This window comes from Corylus avellana, chromosome 3 (assembly GCF_965113065.1).
Source record: "Corylus avellana chromosome 3, dhCorAvel1.hap1.2, whole genome shotgun sequence".
NCBI lineage: Eukaryota > Viridiplantae > Streptophyta > Magnoliopsida > Fagales > Betulaceae > Corylus > Corylus avellana.
Window position 1 is genome coordinate 25,684,608 of NC_142492.1, and position 19,079 is coordinate 25,703,686.

General features: G+C 35.3%; 3 protein-coding genes across 5 annotated transcripts in view; 1 reads left to right on the forward strand and 2 right to left on the reverse strand.

The window, feature by feature from the left end:
• Positions 1-19,079, reverse strand: part of LOC148587001 (rust resistance kinase Lr10-like) — an 81,772-nt gene that overhangs the window by 52,700 nt on the left and 9,993 nt on the right. The gene's annotated exons all lie outside the window — the stretch shown is intronic.
• Positions 88-9,724, forward strand: LOC132174661 (rust resistance kinase Lr10-like). 2 transcript variants are annotated; one of them, XM_088514674.1, is made up of 4 exons: positions 88-1,030; positions 1,296-1,322; positions 1,400-1,483; positions 8,648-9,724. In XM_088514674.1, exons 1-4 carry the CDS (start codon positions 328-330, stop codon positions 9,676-9,678), a joined length of 1,845 nt encoding a protein of 614 aa, XP_088370800.1. In that variant the 5' UTR covers positions 88-327; the 3' UTR covers positions 9,679-9,724. The 2 variants fall into 2 exon arrangements, with proteins under 2 accessions (XP_088370800.1, XP_088370799.1); XM_088514673.1 differs by lacking the exons at positions 88-1,030; positions 1,296-1,322; positions 1,400-1,483 and adding exons at positions 6,673-7,437; positions 7,703-7,729; positions 7,807-7,842 and having other exon boundaries at positions 8,600-9,724.
• Positions 1,579-6,085, reverse strand: LOC148587005 (rust resistance kinase Lr10-like). Of its 2 annotated transcripts, XM_088514666.1 has the most exons (3): positions 5,129-6,085; positions 4,894-4,915; positions 1,579-3,444 (listed from the first exon to the last, which is right to left on the reverse strand). In XM_088514666.1, the coding sequence occupies exons 1-3, from the start codon at positions 6,083-6,085 to the stop codon at positions 2,315-2,317; spliced, it is 2,109 nt and encodes a 702-aa protein (XP_088370792.1). In that variant the 3' UTR covers positions 1,579-2,314. The 2 variants fall into 2 exon arrangements, with proteins under 2 accessions (XP_088370792.1, XP_088370793.1); XM_088514667.1 differs by lacking the exons at positions 4,894-4,915; positions 5,129-6,085 and having other exon boundaries at positions 1,579-3,075; positions 3,178-3,417.

The window sequence follows — 19,079 nt, forward strand, 5'->3', positions numbered from 1 at the left end:
CGTACTTTTTCAAAATGGTGTCGAAAAAACAAAATAGAAAAGCCTGCATGTTCACGTGAAGACTGGCGCTGCTGTACTCTGCTTCTCTTTTTCCATAAGCTACAGAAACCGTCCAAGAAATCTCTCTTCCGTCGGTTGCCAAACGGGACCACATTCGGATTTATTGAAAAACATTTGGGACCACAGCCGGTTCATACAGTCACCATTACTACGCAAGTCCAAGACTCTAAGTCCAAGAGAAGTTCATCCGAAATTTACTGGAGAAAGCCTAGCTATATATCTCTGGGAAGCATTCCAGAGCAGAGAGATTGGATATTTTGCTTAGAAATGGAATTCTCATGCTTCTTGTTGTTGTTTGTGGCTTTCATCATAGACCTTGGAGAATGCCAAAGTAATGGGTGTGCTGAATTGCCGTGTGGAGCTCGTGGCCCAGTCATCCGATTTCCCTTCCGGGTTAACAGTCAGCCAGAGCACTGTGGGTATCCTGGGTTTAATTTCTCCTGCACTGATACAAACGATACAGTGGTTGAGCTGCCGAATTCAGTCAAGCTTTTTGTCAAACGGATTGACTACAAATCTCATGTACTTCAATTATACGATCCAGCTCATTGTATTCCAAAGCAGCTTAGGAGACTCAATTTATCTTCCTCGCCTTTCCATTTCGAAGAAGATTCCCCTGAAGACCAGACTTTGTCTTCAGGGGAATCTTCCTCAACTGGCCTTACAGACTTTGTCTTCTTCAATTGTTCCCAAAGAGAAGTAAAATTCAGGTTTATCCGCTGTCTTAGTAGCCAAAAACACCAGGTTTATGCCTTCGATAAACGTGATGACCTCATGGACTTACCCCTATCATCTTGTACAAAGATGTATACTCTTCGATCAATTCCAAATACTAGAGTGCTCGGTGATGATGAGAAAAATCTTGAACTGAAATGGTCTAGACGAGTATGTGGACACTGTGAAGCAAGAGGCAAGAAATGCAGATTGAAGAATAATAGCACTGCATTAGAAACCGAATGCTTCCTCGAAGGTATTGTCTTCTCTCCAATTTCCACCTTTGTACTCAATTTCTTCATGTACAGTTTTCAAGCCTACGTGCATTCATTTCCACCCAAAAATAAAATAAAATGTTTGATAAGCATATGCTAACTCACTGCACAGTACCTTTAGCCCTATTGACCTCAAGGGGTCTAAATTCAATATAACTTGGCTATTAGCAAGAAAATTTTAGGCGAAAGATATATTTTCTTTGGGAAATGTAGAATGAGAAGCTAATTATGTTAAATCTTTAACAGGTGCATTATCAAAGTTAGCGATCACGGGTGAGTTGTCTTGGTCATACAAAATTCTTTTTATTTGGGAGATGTAAACTATTGACTCACACATGTTTATTACACAGGTGTCACCTTAGGTTCATTTCTATTACTACTTGCTGTCTTTGCTCTCTACCGTTTCTATACTTATGATAAAGTAGAAAAAGAACATCAAGTGAAGATCCAGAAGTTTTTAGAAGACTACAAAAATTTCAAACCCACAAGATACTCATATCCGATTGAGCACTTTCCTTGAATCATCAACAAATCTATTCGCCACACACGCAAGCATTAATTAAAGCCAACCCCACAAGAGTAACCCAAGAATGCAATTGTTGCCCAAGGGAGAACAATTCTAACTCCACCCAAGCTGATAAAAATGCACTTAGAGTGAACCAATTAAGATGGTACCTAACCACTCAAAATTGTATCCAAATGCAAATCTATTGCCTTTCTTGAGTACCCCAATTGCATGCACTAAGTTATCATCAACGTCCAAGTAATCTCATTCTTCTCCAGTGTTTCCTCAAGCATGTTATATGCTAAAATTTAAATATTGTCACAAGCATATTAATCAATGCACACCCAACACATACATCAGATCCAAAGCTTTCTTGGGTGACTTTAAACATTTAACCATTGTTTAAACACTCTATACTTCCAAAGCTTTGAAAACACAGTTGCTCGATTAGCTTGTTCTCTTCAACGTTTAAAACAAAAACTTATGAATTGTGATATGCCAATTTTACGAAGCAGTGAATGAGAAGCATAGCACCATACCTTCTCAAACTGAAACTGAATTCATTGGTTAAATATGAGAAAATAGACTTCAAACAAAAGAAATGATGTAATAAGGCAAGTTATCATAAATCAAAGGAACTGGTCTTATTTACTACACATAAACATCAAGCATCTTTGTGCTATCAAATATAGATGAGAACACTAATTGCCCCTATTTAATGGGAATGTAATTAAGGAGACTCGTATCACTTAATTTGCATTTAAAACTGAGTTGCTTGACTTGATTCTTCTGATTGAATTGATGAGCAAGTTTGATTTGAATTCTCTCCAGAATCTCTCATGGGGCTCTCTATTGATGATAAGAAAGGCTTGGAAGGCATTTGTAAACTTTCAACTTCTTCTTCAAGCATTTCTATGACCCTGTTCATTGAAGGGCGATTACTAGGCTTCATCTGTATACACCATAAGGCGACGATGGTCATCTTCTTAACTATTTTCTTTTCTTCCACTGTAACATCTTCAATTTCTATGTCTTTTCCATCATGCAATTGGTCATAAACCCAAGTAGGGAAATAAATTTGGCTTGAATGGTCTGCAAATGCATTTACATTCCTTCTTCTACCCGCCATTTCCATCAATAACATTCCAAAACTATAAACATCAGCTTTGTATGAAATGCCTCCAATGTTTTTGTAGAACAACTCAGGAGCCATGTATCCTAATGTCCCTCTTGCAGCAGTCAAAGAAACAATGTTATCATCTACTTGATATAGCTTTGCCAAGCCAAAGTCAGAAACCTTTGGAGCAAAATTCTCATCAAGAAGAATGTTGTGAGGCTTGATATCAAAGTGCAAAATCTGCATGGCACATCCTTGATGTAGATATTCAATTCCACGAGCCACTCCTAGAGCTATATCAAACATTTGGTCATAGCTTAGGAGGGTACTTTCTTCTGGGGAAAATATGTATTTATTCAGGGAGCCATTAGGCATGAACTCATATACTAGAGCTCGCTTTGATCCTTTAACACAAAAACCAATGAGTTGCACTACATTAACATGGTGAATCCTTCCAATGGTTGCAACTTCATTGATAAAATCTTGTCCATTAGCTTTGGACTTACCCAATATCTTTATAGCTACGAGTTGGCCACTTCGAAGTGTTCCTTTAAATACAGTGCCATAGCCTCCTTCGCCTAGTTTGTCCTTGAAATTTTTGGTCATCTTCCTAATTTCAAAGTAAGAGTACCTTATTGGCATGAGGTTATTGTGGCTTTGCAAGAATTCTTCAACAACATCGTACATCGATAAATGCCTTCTACGCCATTTATATATCAAAAACGTAATCAAGCAGGGAATTGGCAATACAACTCTTGCTGCAAGGTATAGTCCTATGAAAGAACATTGTCAAAATATATTATAAGAAAACAAAATGTAGATGACCTAATGTCAACATCTTATTTATTATAGCTCAACCCACTGCCTTTCTAAATCCTCGTAATTAATCACAATTTTTGTTTTCTTTCTCATGTGAATAATATTTTCATCTTTTCTTCTAGGGGTGTTAAACGAGCAAGCCGTTCGCGAGTGAGCTCGGGATCGGCTCGTATAAGCTTGGCTTGATTATTAAATGAGGCGTTTTGTGAACACAAATAATAGCTCGAATATTAAACGAAGCAAGCTCGGCTCGACTCGGTTAGACTCGTGAGCAGCTCGTATAAGACTCGAATTGGTAGTTGTTCATATAGTTGCTCATATTAATATAAAAAATTGATGATTTTTTTTTTTTTTTCGCCTAATAGCATCATTTTATTATAAAAGAATGCATATCCTCTCTCTTCGAAACCAAGTGTCTTACTGTCTTGACTCAAGCTCCATATTCGGCTAGTTAGGCTAAACAAATGCTCATATACAAGCTGGTTTCTTCAGCCGTTTAAGAGTACTTGAAGTTTAAATTTATAATAAAAATAAATAAATTAAATATAAAAGCCTCGACTTATTATGAGCTCGAGCTCGATTTTTTTGACTCGTCCTTGAGCTCGGCTTGAGCTCGAGTAAAGTTTAAATGAGCCGAGCTCAAACAAGGAAAGCTCGCTCAAGCTTGGCTCGTTTACATTCCATTCATTTCAAAATATTTCATATTTCACAGTCGAATGAATTATCTGCTAATTAATTAAAAAGGGAAGAAAAATTAAAAAAAATCAAACGAGAGATAAAAGGTTCTTACCGCCACAGGTGATCATGATTATCACTAGTTTTCCCAAAGAGTCTGCAAGAAATATGAAAATATTACTTAATTAATGAAGAAAGTGACTTAAATAATTTGAAAAGTTTAAGGTCTAATAAAATTCCATAAACAACTTTCCCCTTGGCCATGCTTAAAGAATAAATAAGTATAAACGTTAGAATATTTACATGTTTGGGATTTAAGTTGGGTTGAGCTAGTTTGACTATTTAATTTGCACATATATGAATAGATAAATTTATGCTGCGTGTGTCTTTGATTGGCATTCACCCCACCACTCACATACAAATTTTTGAGATAGAAACCTTACGTACCTTCATAGAATGGCCCATCATCTCCGGAAAGCCCAACAAATTTGTCTTCTGCTTTGGCAAAGAAAGAGTAACATCAGCATTTGAAAACTCCAAAAAAAAAAAATATAGCATTTTTAATTTTAATTATAGTTGGAAATATAGTTACAATGTATAACTAATTGTCTTTTTTCTTGTAAATGCCATTAATATTCATCTTGTTTGCACGTTGAAACTATTTTCATGCTTCACAGCCTATAAAATAATGTGCTAAAAGAATACAAATGAGAGATACAGAATCTTACTTATAATCTTCGGTATTAATATGTTGTAAAGAGCTCCAATACCTATAAAATAGATAAATTTAATTAATTAATTAATTGAAAAGGTAGATTAAATAATTTCAAAAGTCTCTGGGCCGCATAAACAACTTTTGTCTTGACCCATGCTTAACAAGAAATATAATCTACTATATATATTATTCATCTTTCCTTTATAAAATTTGGGTTGTTACATTAATTACTCCTCTACTGGTATCATCATCAGGCACAACTCATCCAGTTGCATGTCAATGAGCCATTCCATATTATCCTTCAAACAATTTTGTGAGATAGAAACCTTACCTTTTCCAAGCATCTCGGATAGTTTAGAACTGTGAAGCTCGCACTGAACAGGGAAATTCAGGTGCTTGAGGTAGCAAATATCATCTCCTGTAAATTTATCACACAAACCTTGGACCCATGAAAGCTTAAAACCATCGGCCACTTGATCGTAAACGTCTGAACACGTTCTTGGGTAATCTACTGGCCACGCCGTCGGAAACATTTGCTCTATTTGGCAAGAGTCCCCCAAATCCCTTAGAGATATAGAGGAGGAAAATAAAACATATCGATAGCTCTTGGAATGGAATAGAGAAGAGTTGGAAGAATTCACTCCATTACTCAAGCAACTAGACGTATCCAAATACTGATAAGAAATCATTGGCTTTTCGCACTTCACCCAAACCAAACCCGTCGGTGACATAGTCGTCCCATCGTAGTCGTACAAAAGGCGCCCTACCTTCTCGTACTGACCATTACTATTACAAAGGACCTTTATGCTACGTGGGTAATATAGGGTATATGGATCTCCTGAACTGAAATTGTAGTTGTTTAGAAAATAGCGAGGGATGGAGGAGATATTGTCCTTCTCATGAATACCTGCGTCAACAACTCGGATTGTGTAGGCAACGTAATCGATTTCCTGTACGTAGTATTTCCCAGCATATAAGTATAACACTGTTTGGTTATTCTCACAAGACAGATTATACCTTTCATCTCCGCACATTGGTGGATCGCCTTTCAATCGAAACAGATAGCTTATATTCTGTATATTGCCACAGGTAGAAGGAGGACATGAGTGATGACGACTGTCGTTGCCACTGCAAGCTTCCTGGACTAGGACAAGAACAATAATTACGACCGTGAGTCCAGCAGGGAAGAGCATTCCTCTTACCATGGATGGAGATACTAGGATAGAGAGAATGGGAGAGCAGAGAGAGGCCGGTTTGAAAAAGATTTCCTGTAAATAATTTGTGGGAGGGAAAGAAATAATTGGCCTTCTGAATACAGAAATAATTGCAGCCGTACTTTTTGAAAATGGTGTGGAAAAAACAAAATAGAAAAGCATGATGCATGTTCACGTGGAGACTGGCGCTGCTGTACTCTGCTTCTCTTTTTCCATCAGCTACAGTAACCGTCCAGGATATCTCTCTTCCGACAGGTGCCAAACGGGACCACACCCGGTTTATACAGTGGCAGTGTTCGGCAATGGTATTGAAAAAGAGAGTAGAATAGTACCGTAAGAGATTTAATTAATATGAAAAAGAAAAAAGTAGAAGTATTTTGTATAAAGAAATAAAAAAAATTATTTTATAATGATTATTTTATTTAAATAATAATAAAAATAAAAATGTTGAAGCAAATTTTAAGAAGAATGTTTTTTTCAAACGAGGCTCGGTCCGGTCCAGCCTCTTAGCAAACACAGCCGGACCAAGTCCAAAGAGAAGTTCATCCGAAATTTATTGGAGAAAGCCTATATATCTCCAGTAAATCTCTCTGTTCTGAGAAGCATTCCAGAACAGAGAGATTGGATATTTTGCTTAGAAATGGAATTCTCATACTTCTTGTTGTTGTTTGTGGCTTTCATCATAGACGTTGGAGAATGCCAAAGTAATGGGTGTGCTAAATTGCCGTGTGGAGCTCGTGGCCCAGTCATCCGATTTCCCTTCCGGGTTAACAGTCAGCCAGAGCACTGTGGATATCCTGGGTTTAATCTCTCCTGCACTGATACAAACGATGCAGTGGTTGAGTTGCCGAATTCAGTCAAGCTTTTTGTCAAACGGATTGACTACAAGTCTCAGGTACTTCAATTATATGATCCAGCTCATTGTATTCCAAAGCAGCTTAGGAGACTCAATTTATCTTCCTCGCCTTTCCAATTCGAACAAGATTCCCCTGAAGACCAGACTTGGTCTTCAGGGGAATCTTCTTCAACTGGCCTTACAGACTTTGTCTTCTTCAATTGTTCCCAAAGAGAAGTAAAATTCAGGTTTATCCGCTGTCTTAGTAGCCAAAAACACCAGGTTTATGCCTTCGATAAACGTGATGACCTCATGGACTTACCCCTATCATCTTGTACAAAGATGTATTCTCTTCGATCAATTCCAAATACTAGAGTGCTCGGTGATGATGAGAAAAATCTTGAACTGAAATGGTCCAGACCAGCATGTGTACACTGTGAAGCAAAAGGCAAGAAATGCAGATTGAAGAATAATAGCACTGCATTAGAAACCGAATGCTTCCTCGAAGGTATTGTCTTCTCTCCAATTTCCACCTTTGTACTCAATTTCTTCATGTACAGTTTTCAAGCCTACGTGCATTCATTTCCACCCAAAAATAAAATAAAATGTTTGATAAACATATGTTAACTCACTGCACAGTACCTTTAGCCCTCTTGACCACAGGGGGTCTAAATTCAATATAACTTGGCTATTAGCAAGAAAATTTTAGGCGAAAGATATATTCTCTTTTGGAAACGTAGAATCAGAAGCTAATTATGTTAAATCTTTAACAGGTGCATTATCAAAGTTAGCGATCACGGGTGAGTTGTCTTGGTCATACAAAATTCTTTTTATTTGGGAGATGTAAACTATTGACTCACACATGTTTATTACACAGGTGCCACCTTAGGTTCATTTCTATTACTACTTGCTAGGGGTGTCAAAAATAACCGGGAAACCGGAACCGGGACCGGAAAACCGGGAAACCGGGAAACCGGAAACCGGAAAACCGGGACCCGGTTCCGGTTCCGGTTTCAGAAAAAAAAAAAACTTGGACCCCGGTTCCGGTCCCGGTTTTTGGCACCCAGTCAAAACCGGGAAAACCGGAACCGGGTATTAATTAATATATATATATATATATATATATATATATATATATATTTTAATTCTTTTACTCTTAGTATTACGCAATACTCAGTATATATATAAAACAATACTTTTTATTGTTTTAATGTTTTCTTTATGTATCTAATTTAAAATTATGTTTAGGGTATTTTAAAAAATTTGAATTTTTATTTTTAAGGCTCATATAGGCAAAAACATTGATTATTTAGGATTTTTATGCTTTTTTAGGTTTATTTTTTAATTATTTGAAACAATCACAATAAAGCCTCTTTAATTTAGACAAAAAGATTAATAGTTTCTTTTTTAAATGAGCTAACTTATGAAAAAAATAATGGGCTTATTTTAGGCCCAATACCTAAAATAAGCCCCAAACACTAATTATTTTCAAAAACCGGGTACCGGACCGGGTAAAACAGGAACCGGCCGGGAACCGGGACCCCGGTTAACCGGGGTCCCGGTTCCGGTTCCGGTTTCCCAAAACCAAGAACCGGGGTACCCCGGTTCCGGTTCCGGTTTTGGCCAAAAACCGGGAAACCGGACCGGGTTGACACCCCTACTACTTGCTGTCTTTGCTCTCTACCGTTTCTATACTTATGATAAAGTAGAAAAAGAACATCAAGTGAAGATTGAGAAGTTTTTAGAAGACTACAGAAATTTCAAACCCACAAGATACTCGTATGTCGACATTAAAAAGATTACAAATCAATTTTCTGAGAAGTTAGGTGAAGGAGCATATGGAACAGTATTTAAAGGAAAGCTTTCCCATGAAATCTATGTTGCAGTGAAGATCCTCAACACTTCCAAGGGAAATGGGGAAGAATTCATAAACGAAGTTGGAACAATTGGTACAATCCATCATGTTAACGTGGTTCGCTTGGTTGGCTTCTGCGCCGATGGATTTAGACGAGCTCTAGTTTATGAGTTTTTATCAAATAATTCACTAGAAAAGTTCATATCTTCATCGGATGCCAAGAATTGTATTCTTAATTTGGATAAGATGCAAGATATTGCTCTTGGGGTAGCAAAAGGAATCGAATATCTTCACCAAGGATGTGACCAACGAATCCTCCATTTTGATATTAAACCTCAAAATGTTTTGCTAGACCAGAACTTCAATCCAAAAATTTCTGATTTTGGTCTTGCAAAGTTGTGTTCAAAGGATCATAGTGCAATGTCCATGACTACAGTTAGGGGGACTTTGGGTTACATTGCACCCGAAGTATTCTCCAGAAATTTTGGGAATGTGTCTTCTAAAGCAGATGTTTATAGTTTTGGAATATTGTTACTTGAAATAGCCAAAGGGAGGAAAAATGTTGACATTACAGTTGAAAACACTAGCCAAGTCTACTTTCCAGAATGGATCTACAATATCCTGGAACAAAAAGAAGACATAAGAATCTTTGTTGAGGATGATGGAGATGATAAAATTGCAAAGAAACTTGCAACTATTGGACTCTGGTGCATCCAATGGAACCCAGTGGATCGCCCTTTCATAAAAGATGTGGTTAAAATGTTGGAAGGAGAAGGAGATAAATTAATTATGCCTCCTAATCCCTTTGCCTCTGCTGGCCATGTAAAAAATAATGCAAATATGCCTACAAAACGTCAAAACCTAGAGTTGGAGGTCATCCCAGAATCAAAATAATTGTATGTAAACTTAGCATATGTGATAATAATTTAGGTTGCAATGATCTTGTACTCTTAAACCCTATCATCTAGTTCTTTTTTCTTTTCTTTTCTTTTTTTTTTTTATTCAAAGATGGAGAGTGGGAAAAGGGGAAAACCTTATTCATCTTGTCAATGTAAGGACTTCAAGTTTTTTCTTGTATCAAACCTTAAAACATTTAAAAATAGATGTTGGAAAGCTAGAGAAACTATAATCAATTGTGAACCTAAATAAAGAATTATTCATTGGAGGCCTAGGGTCAAACCACATAATCACGTCAAGAATTTCTACAACTACATTTGTTTCGAACCTTATAATGTTTAGAAAATTTAAAATTGTAAATTTGATTATCTTTAAATTGAGTACTTCTATTCATCACCTTATTATTTAGAGATGTACAAGTGGTTACGGTTAAGGGTTATTGCATCTAATTACAACTGCTTGAGGTGGTTAGTAGTTTTGAAATAATAGTTGGTTAGTGGTTATTGATACCCAAAACTGTCTTGCATAACCGCTTTTAAGGTTGGACCTTTTGTGTCTTTTTTTTTTTTTTTTTTGGCACACCTTGGGCTTCTTTTTAGGACCTATTTTAAATGGTTTTTGGACTATTTAGAGCCTATTTAACATGGCAGCAAACACCAAAACGATCTTTTGGTATATTATTATTTTTATATCTACATAATATAATATATTATATTTAAGGGTAGACGATTAGCGGTTATTAAACGTCTCCACTTACCTCTAAAACCGCTAACCGTAAATAAATGCGGTTAGCAGTTATTAGACAGTTAATAACCGTTTGCTTGTACACTCCTACTATTGTCCCCCTTTCATCTTCATTGCCATAGCTGATATGGCATGGTCTCCCAACCAAAAAAATTAATCTTCATGCATCAAATATTATGGAGACCACATCACATTAGTTGTGAAGGGATAAGAGGAGGATAATAGGGAAATGTATATATAATTACTCCAAATATTAGAACTTGTTTGGATGTGTTTTAAAAATAGGGGAAAAAAGCTCTCTCGACTACAACTCACTTTCAAAAAACCCCCACAAAGTGACAGGCATAAAACTTTGATATATTAAACTACCATTTTTGTGACAAAAATGAACATTTGTTAGCCTTGACCGTTAGAATGGATGCCGCAACAAAATTTGGCCATAATCTTTTGAAAATACCCTCGCTTTGGCAATTGAAAAACCAAATTTATTATTTTTAATTATTAATGCTAAATTTAAATTAAAAGAGAAAATAAAATAAAATTTAAGATAGTTGAACCATTCCATGAGGCGTAGTTCAGCCACCCAAACGAAAAGGGGGCAGCCCAAGTTGCTAGAAGTGGCTCGCGGCCTCCCCTAGAGGGTTTGGGGATAACCCGAAAACCACCCCTAGTCACCTCTAGGAGTGACTAAAAAAAAAAAAAACCTTGACACTTTGCAAATTCTTCACTTTCGAAGGTTGAACAATCAAGATTTTCTTTCCTCGAATGTTTGAAGTGTCTCCCAAACATTCGAACTTGTACATGCAAGGATCCTTATAAAGCCATGCTTATCTCCATAAGAATACAATTTTGTCATTTCTTCACACCAACCACCCCAAAGGAGAGAGAGGTCCTAGAGAGAGAAAATGTGGTTTTTGTGAGGCTTCATTCTTAAGAGGAGGTAACCCCTAAACCTCAATCTTGTTATTAGTATGCATGTTTTCCTTAATTGGTTTTAATCTACCGCTTTTGTTGTCTAACAAATAGCATGTGGGTTTTAAAGACATCCAAGTATATTACATTAGGATTTTTCAATAATCATGCACGGGTTAGCTAAGCTTTCAAAAAGTAATAAACTTGTTCGTATGTTCAATGTTATGCCATGTAATTATGGTTTGTTGTGTCTTTTTAGCGTTGTTAAGAGTCTTGGTTAAGTTGGAAAATGGGTTTTAGAGGTCATTTTGGGTTTCTCATGCATTTAGGCTGTCATCAAACATTCCATTGTTTCACAACATTCGATGTTTGGTCTCCTCAGTCTACCCTTTTATTTTATTTTATTTTATTTATTTATTGATAAAAAAAGTTATAAGGAACAGGGAAAGGGATTGAATGTTTTCTCCTTGTCAATATCTAACAATTTTTCCAACCTCTGCTTTTTAAGAGTGAGATATCATAATTTATTGATTAAACCTTCATTATTTCGAATCAATTATGCTTATGAGTTCATTAATATTTTGAATAGCCATAGTCAATTGTAATTTTCAAAGAAAATTAATGTTGAATGGTTCATTTATTATACACTTGAAGGTCCAAATCCTCTCCAGTATATTTTAGATTAGAGAATATTTAATTCATAGCTAAAATTTTTTCTAAAAAATTAAAAGAAATCCATCCTAAAGCCACAAATAAAATAGTATGTATCTTACTAATAAAAAAAATAATAAAATATTATTTATTATTAAAAAAATAAAAAATGAATGGGGTGCTCACCCCATCTTAGCCATAAGTCACCCCATTTTAGTTAAAGGTAGCTTGAGTCGGATTGACCAACTTGCAAAATGGGATGATTGTATTACCCCAAGAACTAAAAAATTAAAAATAAAAAAAAGGAAATTTTTTGCGAAGAACTTGCAAAATGGGGCCAAAAAAATAAAATAAAAAAATAAAAAAATAAAAGAGTAGGGAATTTTCCGTGAAGCTTCAGTGTTATACACAGCATTGGAAACAAGAACCACATGTTGCCGACAAGAACACTGTAGCGAACCTGCACCATTAAAGCTATACAAGCCAGTGTTGTCGTTGTTGTCGGTGGCACTCAGTCAACAAACGTCATTACTCAATTCACATGGCACGCTACATTGCCAAACTACAGCCATCCCATTTTGCAAACTACATTGCCAAACCTAAGGCTCTACGGGGCAATTGACTGGGAAAAAGACGAGTCTTTGGACGAGCCAATACGTGTAAAAACACACATAAGCCCTCAGGTACGAAATTATCAAAATGCTTGTGTGAAAGTGAACAGAGGAAAAAAGTTGAACCCACCGTGTTTAGGGACAATATAGTAATTTTATTTGTCTCTTTTCTTTAAACGCGGCTTTGTTTTTTTTTTCTTCCCTGCAACCATTTATGTCAAGGTTCCGTATCGAATGCATCTCGCCAACCCATGCTTTGCCTTTGACAGCAAACAGTGCAGCGTTTCGCCAACCCATGCTTTGCCTTTGAGCCAACTCATGCTTTGCCTTTGACAGCAAATAGTGCAACGTTTCGCCAACCCATGCTTTGCCTTTGACAGCAAATAGTGCAACGTTGCGTTATGTTTGGCAACATTAGTTACCAAACAACGCCCTCGCTGTTGTCTGTGGCACAAAGTCATCGAACACCACAGAGAAAATAACTCCAATTCACATGGCACGAATTTGCATCGTCGTTATAAGTTTTTTCCTTTTTTTTTTTTTTTTTTGTAAGAGTTGTTATCAGTTGTTTGTTCGTGTATCTTTTGTTCTTTGTTTTTCTAGGAAAGTTAATTCAAAAATAAAAATAAAAAATAAAGGAGAAAAAAAATTGGTTGAGAAAAAAAAAAAGAAAAAAAAGTCGAAGTTGTCTAGCTATATTTGGCCAAGTAGCTAATCTTTTTGACCTTATTGGTCTTGTTTGATGACTCAAGTTTATTATGGCCTCACGGTTGACCAATTTTCAACCCAAATTATAGTTGGCCTTGCACCACTGCCAACTGCCACCGACTCCAATTTTCTTTTGATGATGATTTTTCTAGTTAATAGACCATTACAACATGCTTTTTGATCGGAGAGAGGAAGGCTCTGTCTTCTCTTTAGAATTTTTTTTTTTTTTTTCTTTTTCTCCAAGTAACACTAAAAAAAAAGGGGGGGGGGGAAAAAACTTCACTTTGGCCGTATGAACTTTCACTCAATTTTACAAACCTCCCTGAACTTCCAAATCTCTCATTTTGGATCCCTAAACTTTCAATTACTCTCAATGTGGACCCCTCCGTCAGATTTTAAACGTTACATGACGTTTATACCCCTAACTTTTGTATAAAATTTCAACTTCCAAAACGTTTTTTTATTTTTTTAAAAAAATGAAAATCAAGGACATTTTGGTCTTTTTTTGTATTTTTAACTGCTAAAATTAACAAAAAGGTTCTAATTAAGAGTAATTGAAAGTTCAGGTGTCCAAAATGAGAGATTTAGAAGTTCAAGGGGGATTTGTAAAATCGGATGAAAGTTCAGGGGGCCAAAGTGAAGTTTCCCAAAAAAAAAAAAGAAATCATAGAGGAGGCGTTCTTCCCTCCTCCCCCGGTAGCAGTGGCCAGTGTCTTCGCTGTAGTATCTTTTGGCTCCCGTTTCTGGTGGTTTTGGTTTAGATATAGTTTATAGATCTAGATCTTGATCTAGGTTTTCAAACTCAGATTTACTCGTCTTCACCAGCCAAGACGTGTCTTTTCAGAATGTCTACGATGTCGCGCTCCTCCACTGCTGCTGTGTTTGGGGTTTTTATTGTTTTTTAGTTTTTAGCTTTGATTTTTTTAGTTTTTTTCGTCTTGACCTTTGGGTCGATGACATGAGTTCTCTCCTGGCCTTTTGGGTCGAGGAGGAGTAGATCGGTGTGGAAGATTATCTCTCACGGCCGAAATAGGTGCAAACTATGTCCTAGATCAAGTTTGCTCATAGCAGATATGCTGCAGATGTGATTCATAACTGCATTTGTTAGCGGAAGCATAAGGCATAGATAATACTTGATTGTAAAAAATTTTGATTGAATCCATGACTTTGTAACTTCATAGCATCTGGCTATGTTTTATCAGAGGTTACGCTCTGTAATGTAAGAGCTTTGTGCTATGTATTGTAAAACCTTTATACTCTTCATATCTTATCATTGAAATTTAATATTTCCGTTTTTTTTTTTTTAAAAAAAAAAAGAGACCATTACTACAAGAATAATCCTACATTTACTCTTACTTTTTTTATATAATTTTTCAATACCTATAGGTGTGGAAAAATTATGTAAAGAAGTGAGAGTAAGTGTAGCATTATTCAACTAGTATGCAAGACTTCTCACACCATTTATTTTGCTAAATGTAGGCTTAGGGCACCCTATAACAATAAATAAATTAAGAAAAAAAAAAAACTCATTCCAAGCTTTTTTTTAACGAACTATGATCCTCTTCAGTTTTTTAAGCACGAATTAAATGCGAAGAAAACTTTCTTAACCTTTAATTCTTGACATCTCGTTTGGGTCAGGGTACCCAATGTCGGGAAAAAAAAAAGAAGAAAAAAAAACTTTCGAGCGTTTTTTATTCGTAGGAAGCGTAAATTAAATGCCAATAAAACTTTCTTGACCTTTAATTCTTGGTGTCTCGTTTGGGTTGGGATACTCGAATGTCGGGAAAAAAAGAAGAAGCACCTTTTAAGCCTTTTTTTAACGACAAAAAGTACAAAATAAATGCCAATAAGACTTTCTTGACGTTTAATTCCTGGTGTCTTGTTTGGGTCGAGAAGAATAGAGGGGTAAAATTGTCATTTTAATTATTTGGACAATTTTTCCTTTTAAAATACACTAACTAGATACCTTCCATTTCATCTCCATTTCAAATGAAATGGCACTACAAAAAAACCATCAATTTCTGATGTGGCTACAGTACACGAATTTTTGCCACGTCACTAATTACTGTCAGTACATATTTTTCTGACGTGGCAAAGTTGGCATGTCAGTAATTAGTGACCTGCCAATATCTACACGTCAATAAATTCTGACCTGTTAGACATTGCCACGTCAATAAATTTTTTAGGATTTTAAAACTTTGAAAATTATATATTTTACTGACGTGTTAAATTTTCACACTTCAATAAATATTGACGTGTAAAATTACCACGTCAGAAATTTTTGACGTGGCAATTTTACACATCAAAAATTACTGACGTGTTTAATTGCCACGTCAATAATTTTTGACGTGATAGTTTAATACGTCAGTAATTAGTGACGTGTTTAATTGCCACGTCAAATATTTCTAACGTGGTAGTTTAACATGTCAGTAATTTTTGACGTGTAAAATTGGCACGTCAGATTGCTGACATGGTAATTTTACACGTCAATAAAAATTTTCACCAGGCCAAAATTTCCTAACCTTGCAATTTCACAGGTCAAGATTTCTTGATGTGTGAAATTGCCAAGTCAGCAAATTATTGACCTGTCAATTTCACACGTAAATATTTTATGACGTGTGAAATTTCACAGGTCAATAAAGAATGAGAGGTGAATAATTTTATTTAATAATTAATTAAATTTTATACAAACAATATGGTAATTCATAATTTATGAATTTAAGTTAAATTTTGTGCAAACTAATTAATTAATTATATATATATATATATATATATATATATATACCAATTGGAATTGGCATGCAGTGTACATACTTATATCATGTATAACTATATAACTATATTATATATAGTTAGAAAAGTTTGGACTTTTTTTTGAGCATATTTTATACACTAAGAAAACTTTCTGGCATTAGAATTTAACACTAGACTTTTCTGGCGTGTCACATAATTAATTTGAGAAATACAAGTTAATTTCTTTCTTCATTCCCATTTTCTTTACCCGCATTATCAACTCTGAAATCTCAATGTAGACCCAACAAAGTTTCTGAATTGTTGTTCAAAAAAATGAATCCACACAGCCTAAGCCAGTCAAATCCCCATATTGAAGAAATACAAATTTCTAAACAAAGTTATCTTAACTAAAGATGTTCCACACTCTTAAAAACACTAAATATAGTTTCATTTATTTATATATGGGTTAACATGCTTAAAAATAATATTTCTTAATTAGTTTTAATTTCCATGTAACCTATATAACCTACTCTCAAAGAAGTATTTTAGTCTATACTTTGTGAGTTGGTCACCATCTAAGTTCTTATTATGTACAGACAACTACATAATATTGTCTCAAAAAGTAATGATAGACATCACATTTCTCGTCATTCAAAATTGATATAACTTTTAAAATTATTATTGAATTTGTGATAGATTATTTTTAAATGTTGATCCAATAATAATTTTAAAAGCCACATCAATTTTGAGTAGACATAAAGATAACTCCACAAGGAAAAACTCAATGCTCACACCACACACTTAAAAAAAGTGCTCAAGAAGCAATCACCAAATGAAAAGCTATAAAAAATAAAAAATGTTAAGCTAACACTCAAAAAGTCCGTTTGAATAAAAAAGTATCCGTTTGGTAAAAAAAATTGAAAACACTTTTAAGGGTCCAAAAAGCCTAAAAATAACCAAAACGCACTTTTAACAAAAGCTTAAAAATGAATAAACTACTGAGCAAGACTTTTCACACCATTTATTTTGCTAAAAGTAGGCCTAGGCCCACTATAAAAACAAAAAGAAAACGCACCAATGGTAGGAAACACGCCGGAGACATTGCCTCAATTAAAATTTTGGGAGGACATTATCAATGGGGTGGTAGTTTGAAGAGGTATATAAACTTTCCCCCCAAAAAACCAAGAAAAGATAGAAAAGTTTTTAGAGTATCACAAAAATTTTAAGTCCACAAGATACTCGTATGCCGATATTAAAAATGATTATGAATTAATTTATTGAGAAGTTAGGCCAAGGAGTTTATGGAACGGTATTTAAAAGAAAATAATTTCAATAAAATTCATGTTGGAATGAAGATCCTAAGCGCTACAAGGGAAATAGTAAGAATTCATAAATGAAGTGTGAATAATGGGTAGGATCCACCATGTTAATGTGTGTTAGGTCTTAGATATTGGCCCATTTCGGAAATCAAAACAAGTGTTATAAATTTTTTTATCGCCTAAATGTTTTGGTGTAAAAAGTTAGGCTTAGAATTAAAGTTTTTAAACTATTGTCAGAAACATTGTCAGATATTGTCCTCACATGGTGTGTGATAATAGAACTTCTGCCTACCCTAGAAGATTGTCAGAAAAACATCTCGACGCTGCTTGCAAAAGGAAAATTTTAGAGCCTACCTGATTGCATCCTTAAAAGGTCCGTCAGAAGAATGTCATAACACTACTCGTGGAAGATGAATTCTAGAGCCCACCCGAGACTGCTGTCAGCAGATTGTCCTGACGTTGCTCTATTTTTACGGGTTTTTATGAAGAAATTATAGGGGCATCTTGACGCTGCTTGTAAAAGGAGATTTTCAGAGCCTAGCTGAGAGCACTTTTAGAACTAGCATCAGAAAAATGTCATGACGCTACTCGTGGAAGATTAATTATAGAGCCTACCCGCCGAGAGACTCGTTAGCAAGCTATCCTGATACCTCTCTATTTTAATGGTTTTTTATGAAGAAATCCTAAAGGTGTCCTGACAGTGCATTTACACATCCTGACACTGAACGATTTTCTACACAATGTTGAAGCATTTTTCACACAAAAGCATTAGGGTTTTCTATCATTTATCTTTATACGGATGATGATAGTCTACTATAGACCAAGTCTAAGCCCCCAGAACGTTTTGTAATGTTGTTTAGCTTCACCTTTGTTGTGTGCTAGGAGAGCTATTGTTGAAAGTTTTTGTTGCTTTATCTCTCTTGGAATTTTGTTTCAAACCACAAACCTTTATCATATCTTTCAACCATTGAAGTGTACCAGTGGGTTGGTAAGGAACTTATGTATAGATTTGGCCAGTGAGGAGCTGAGGCAAAAAGGTAAGCAAAGAGTTTGTTTGTGCATAGAAGTCTTAATAGACTACAAGAGTTGTATGTTTTACTATGCATGTAGTTTGAATTTTTTATAGTGCTTGATTTTTTGGGTTTAACTGCCTTTGAGTGGTTTTACTATTGAGGGGTTCAAAGCTTTTTCATTTCGTCATCCAAAATATGGTGTTGATTGTTTGGGTGATTATAGGTATCCTTGTAGTTTTCCTTTCACTACAACATTTTATTTTATCGTATTTCATTATTGCTTGTGTGGTGCGTTGGGGTTTGAATATGATCCCTTCAATTATTATCAGAGCAACTAACATTTTGAGTGTGTTTTTGACCCTTGTTGCCAAGGCACAATCTCAATATTTGATGGGAATAATTGCCCATATTGAAGATGCGTATGAGGGCTTTTTTTTAAGTCCTTGGATAAGAATGTGTGGGCTTTTGTTGTGATGGGATGGAAACATTCAACAAAGGCCAAGGCTGAATGGTGGTCCAAGGAATTATTATTTTTAATCTTTTTTCTTATATTTATAATTTAATAATTTTATTAAAAGTGTCATCTTCTGATTGATTATGACAATGGAATTTATATTAGTTTTAACCAAAGCGATTTGATAAAAGTTCAGCTAGCTGCCAACAATGATAACTCATCAGCAAACAAAATTCACCAGAAAATTCTCTTA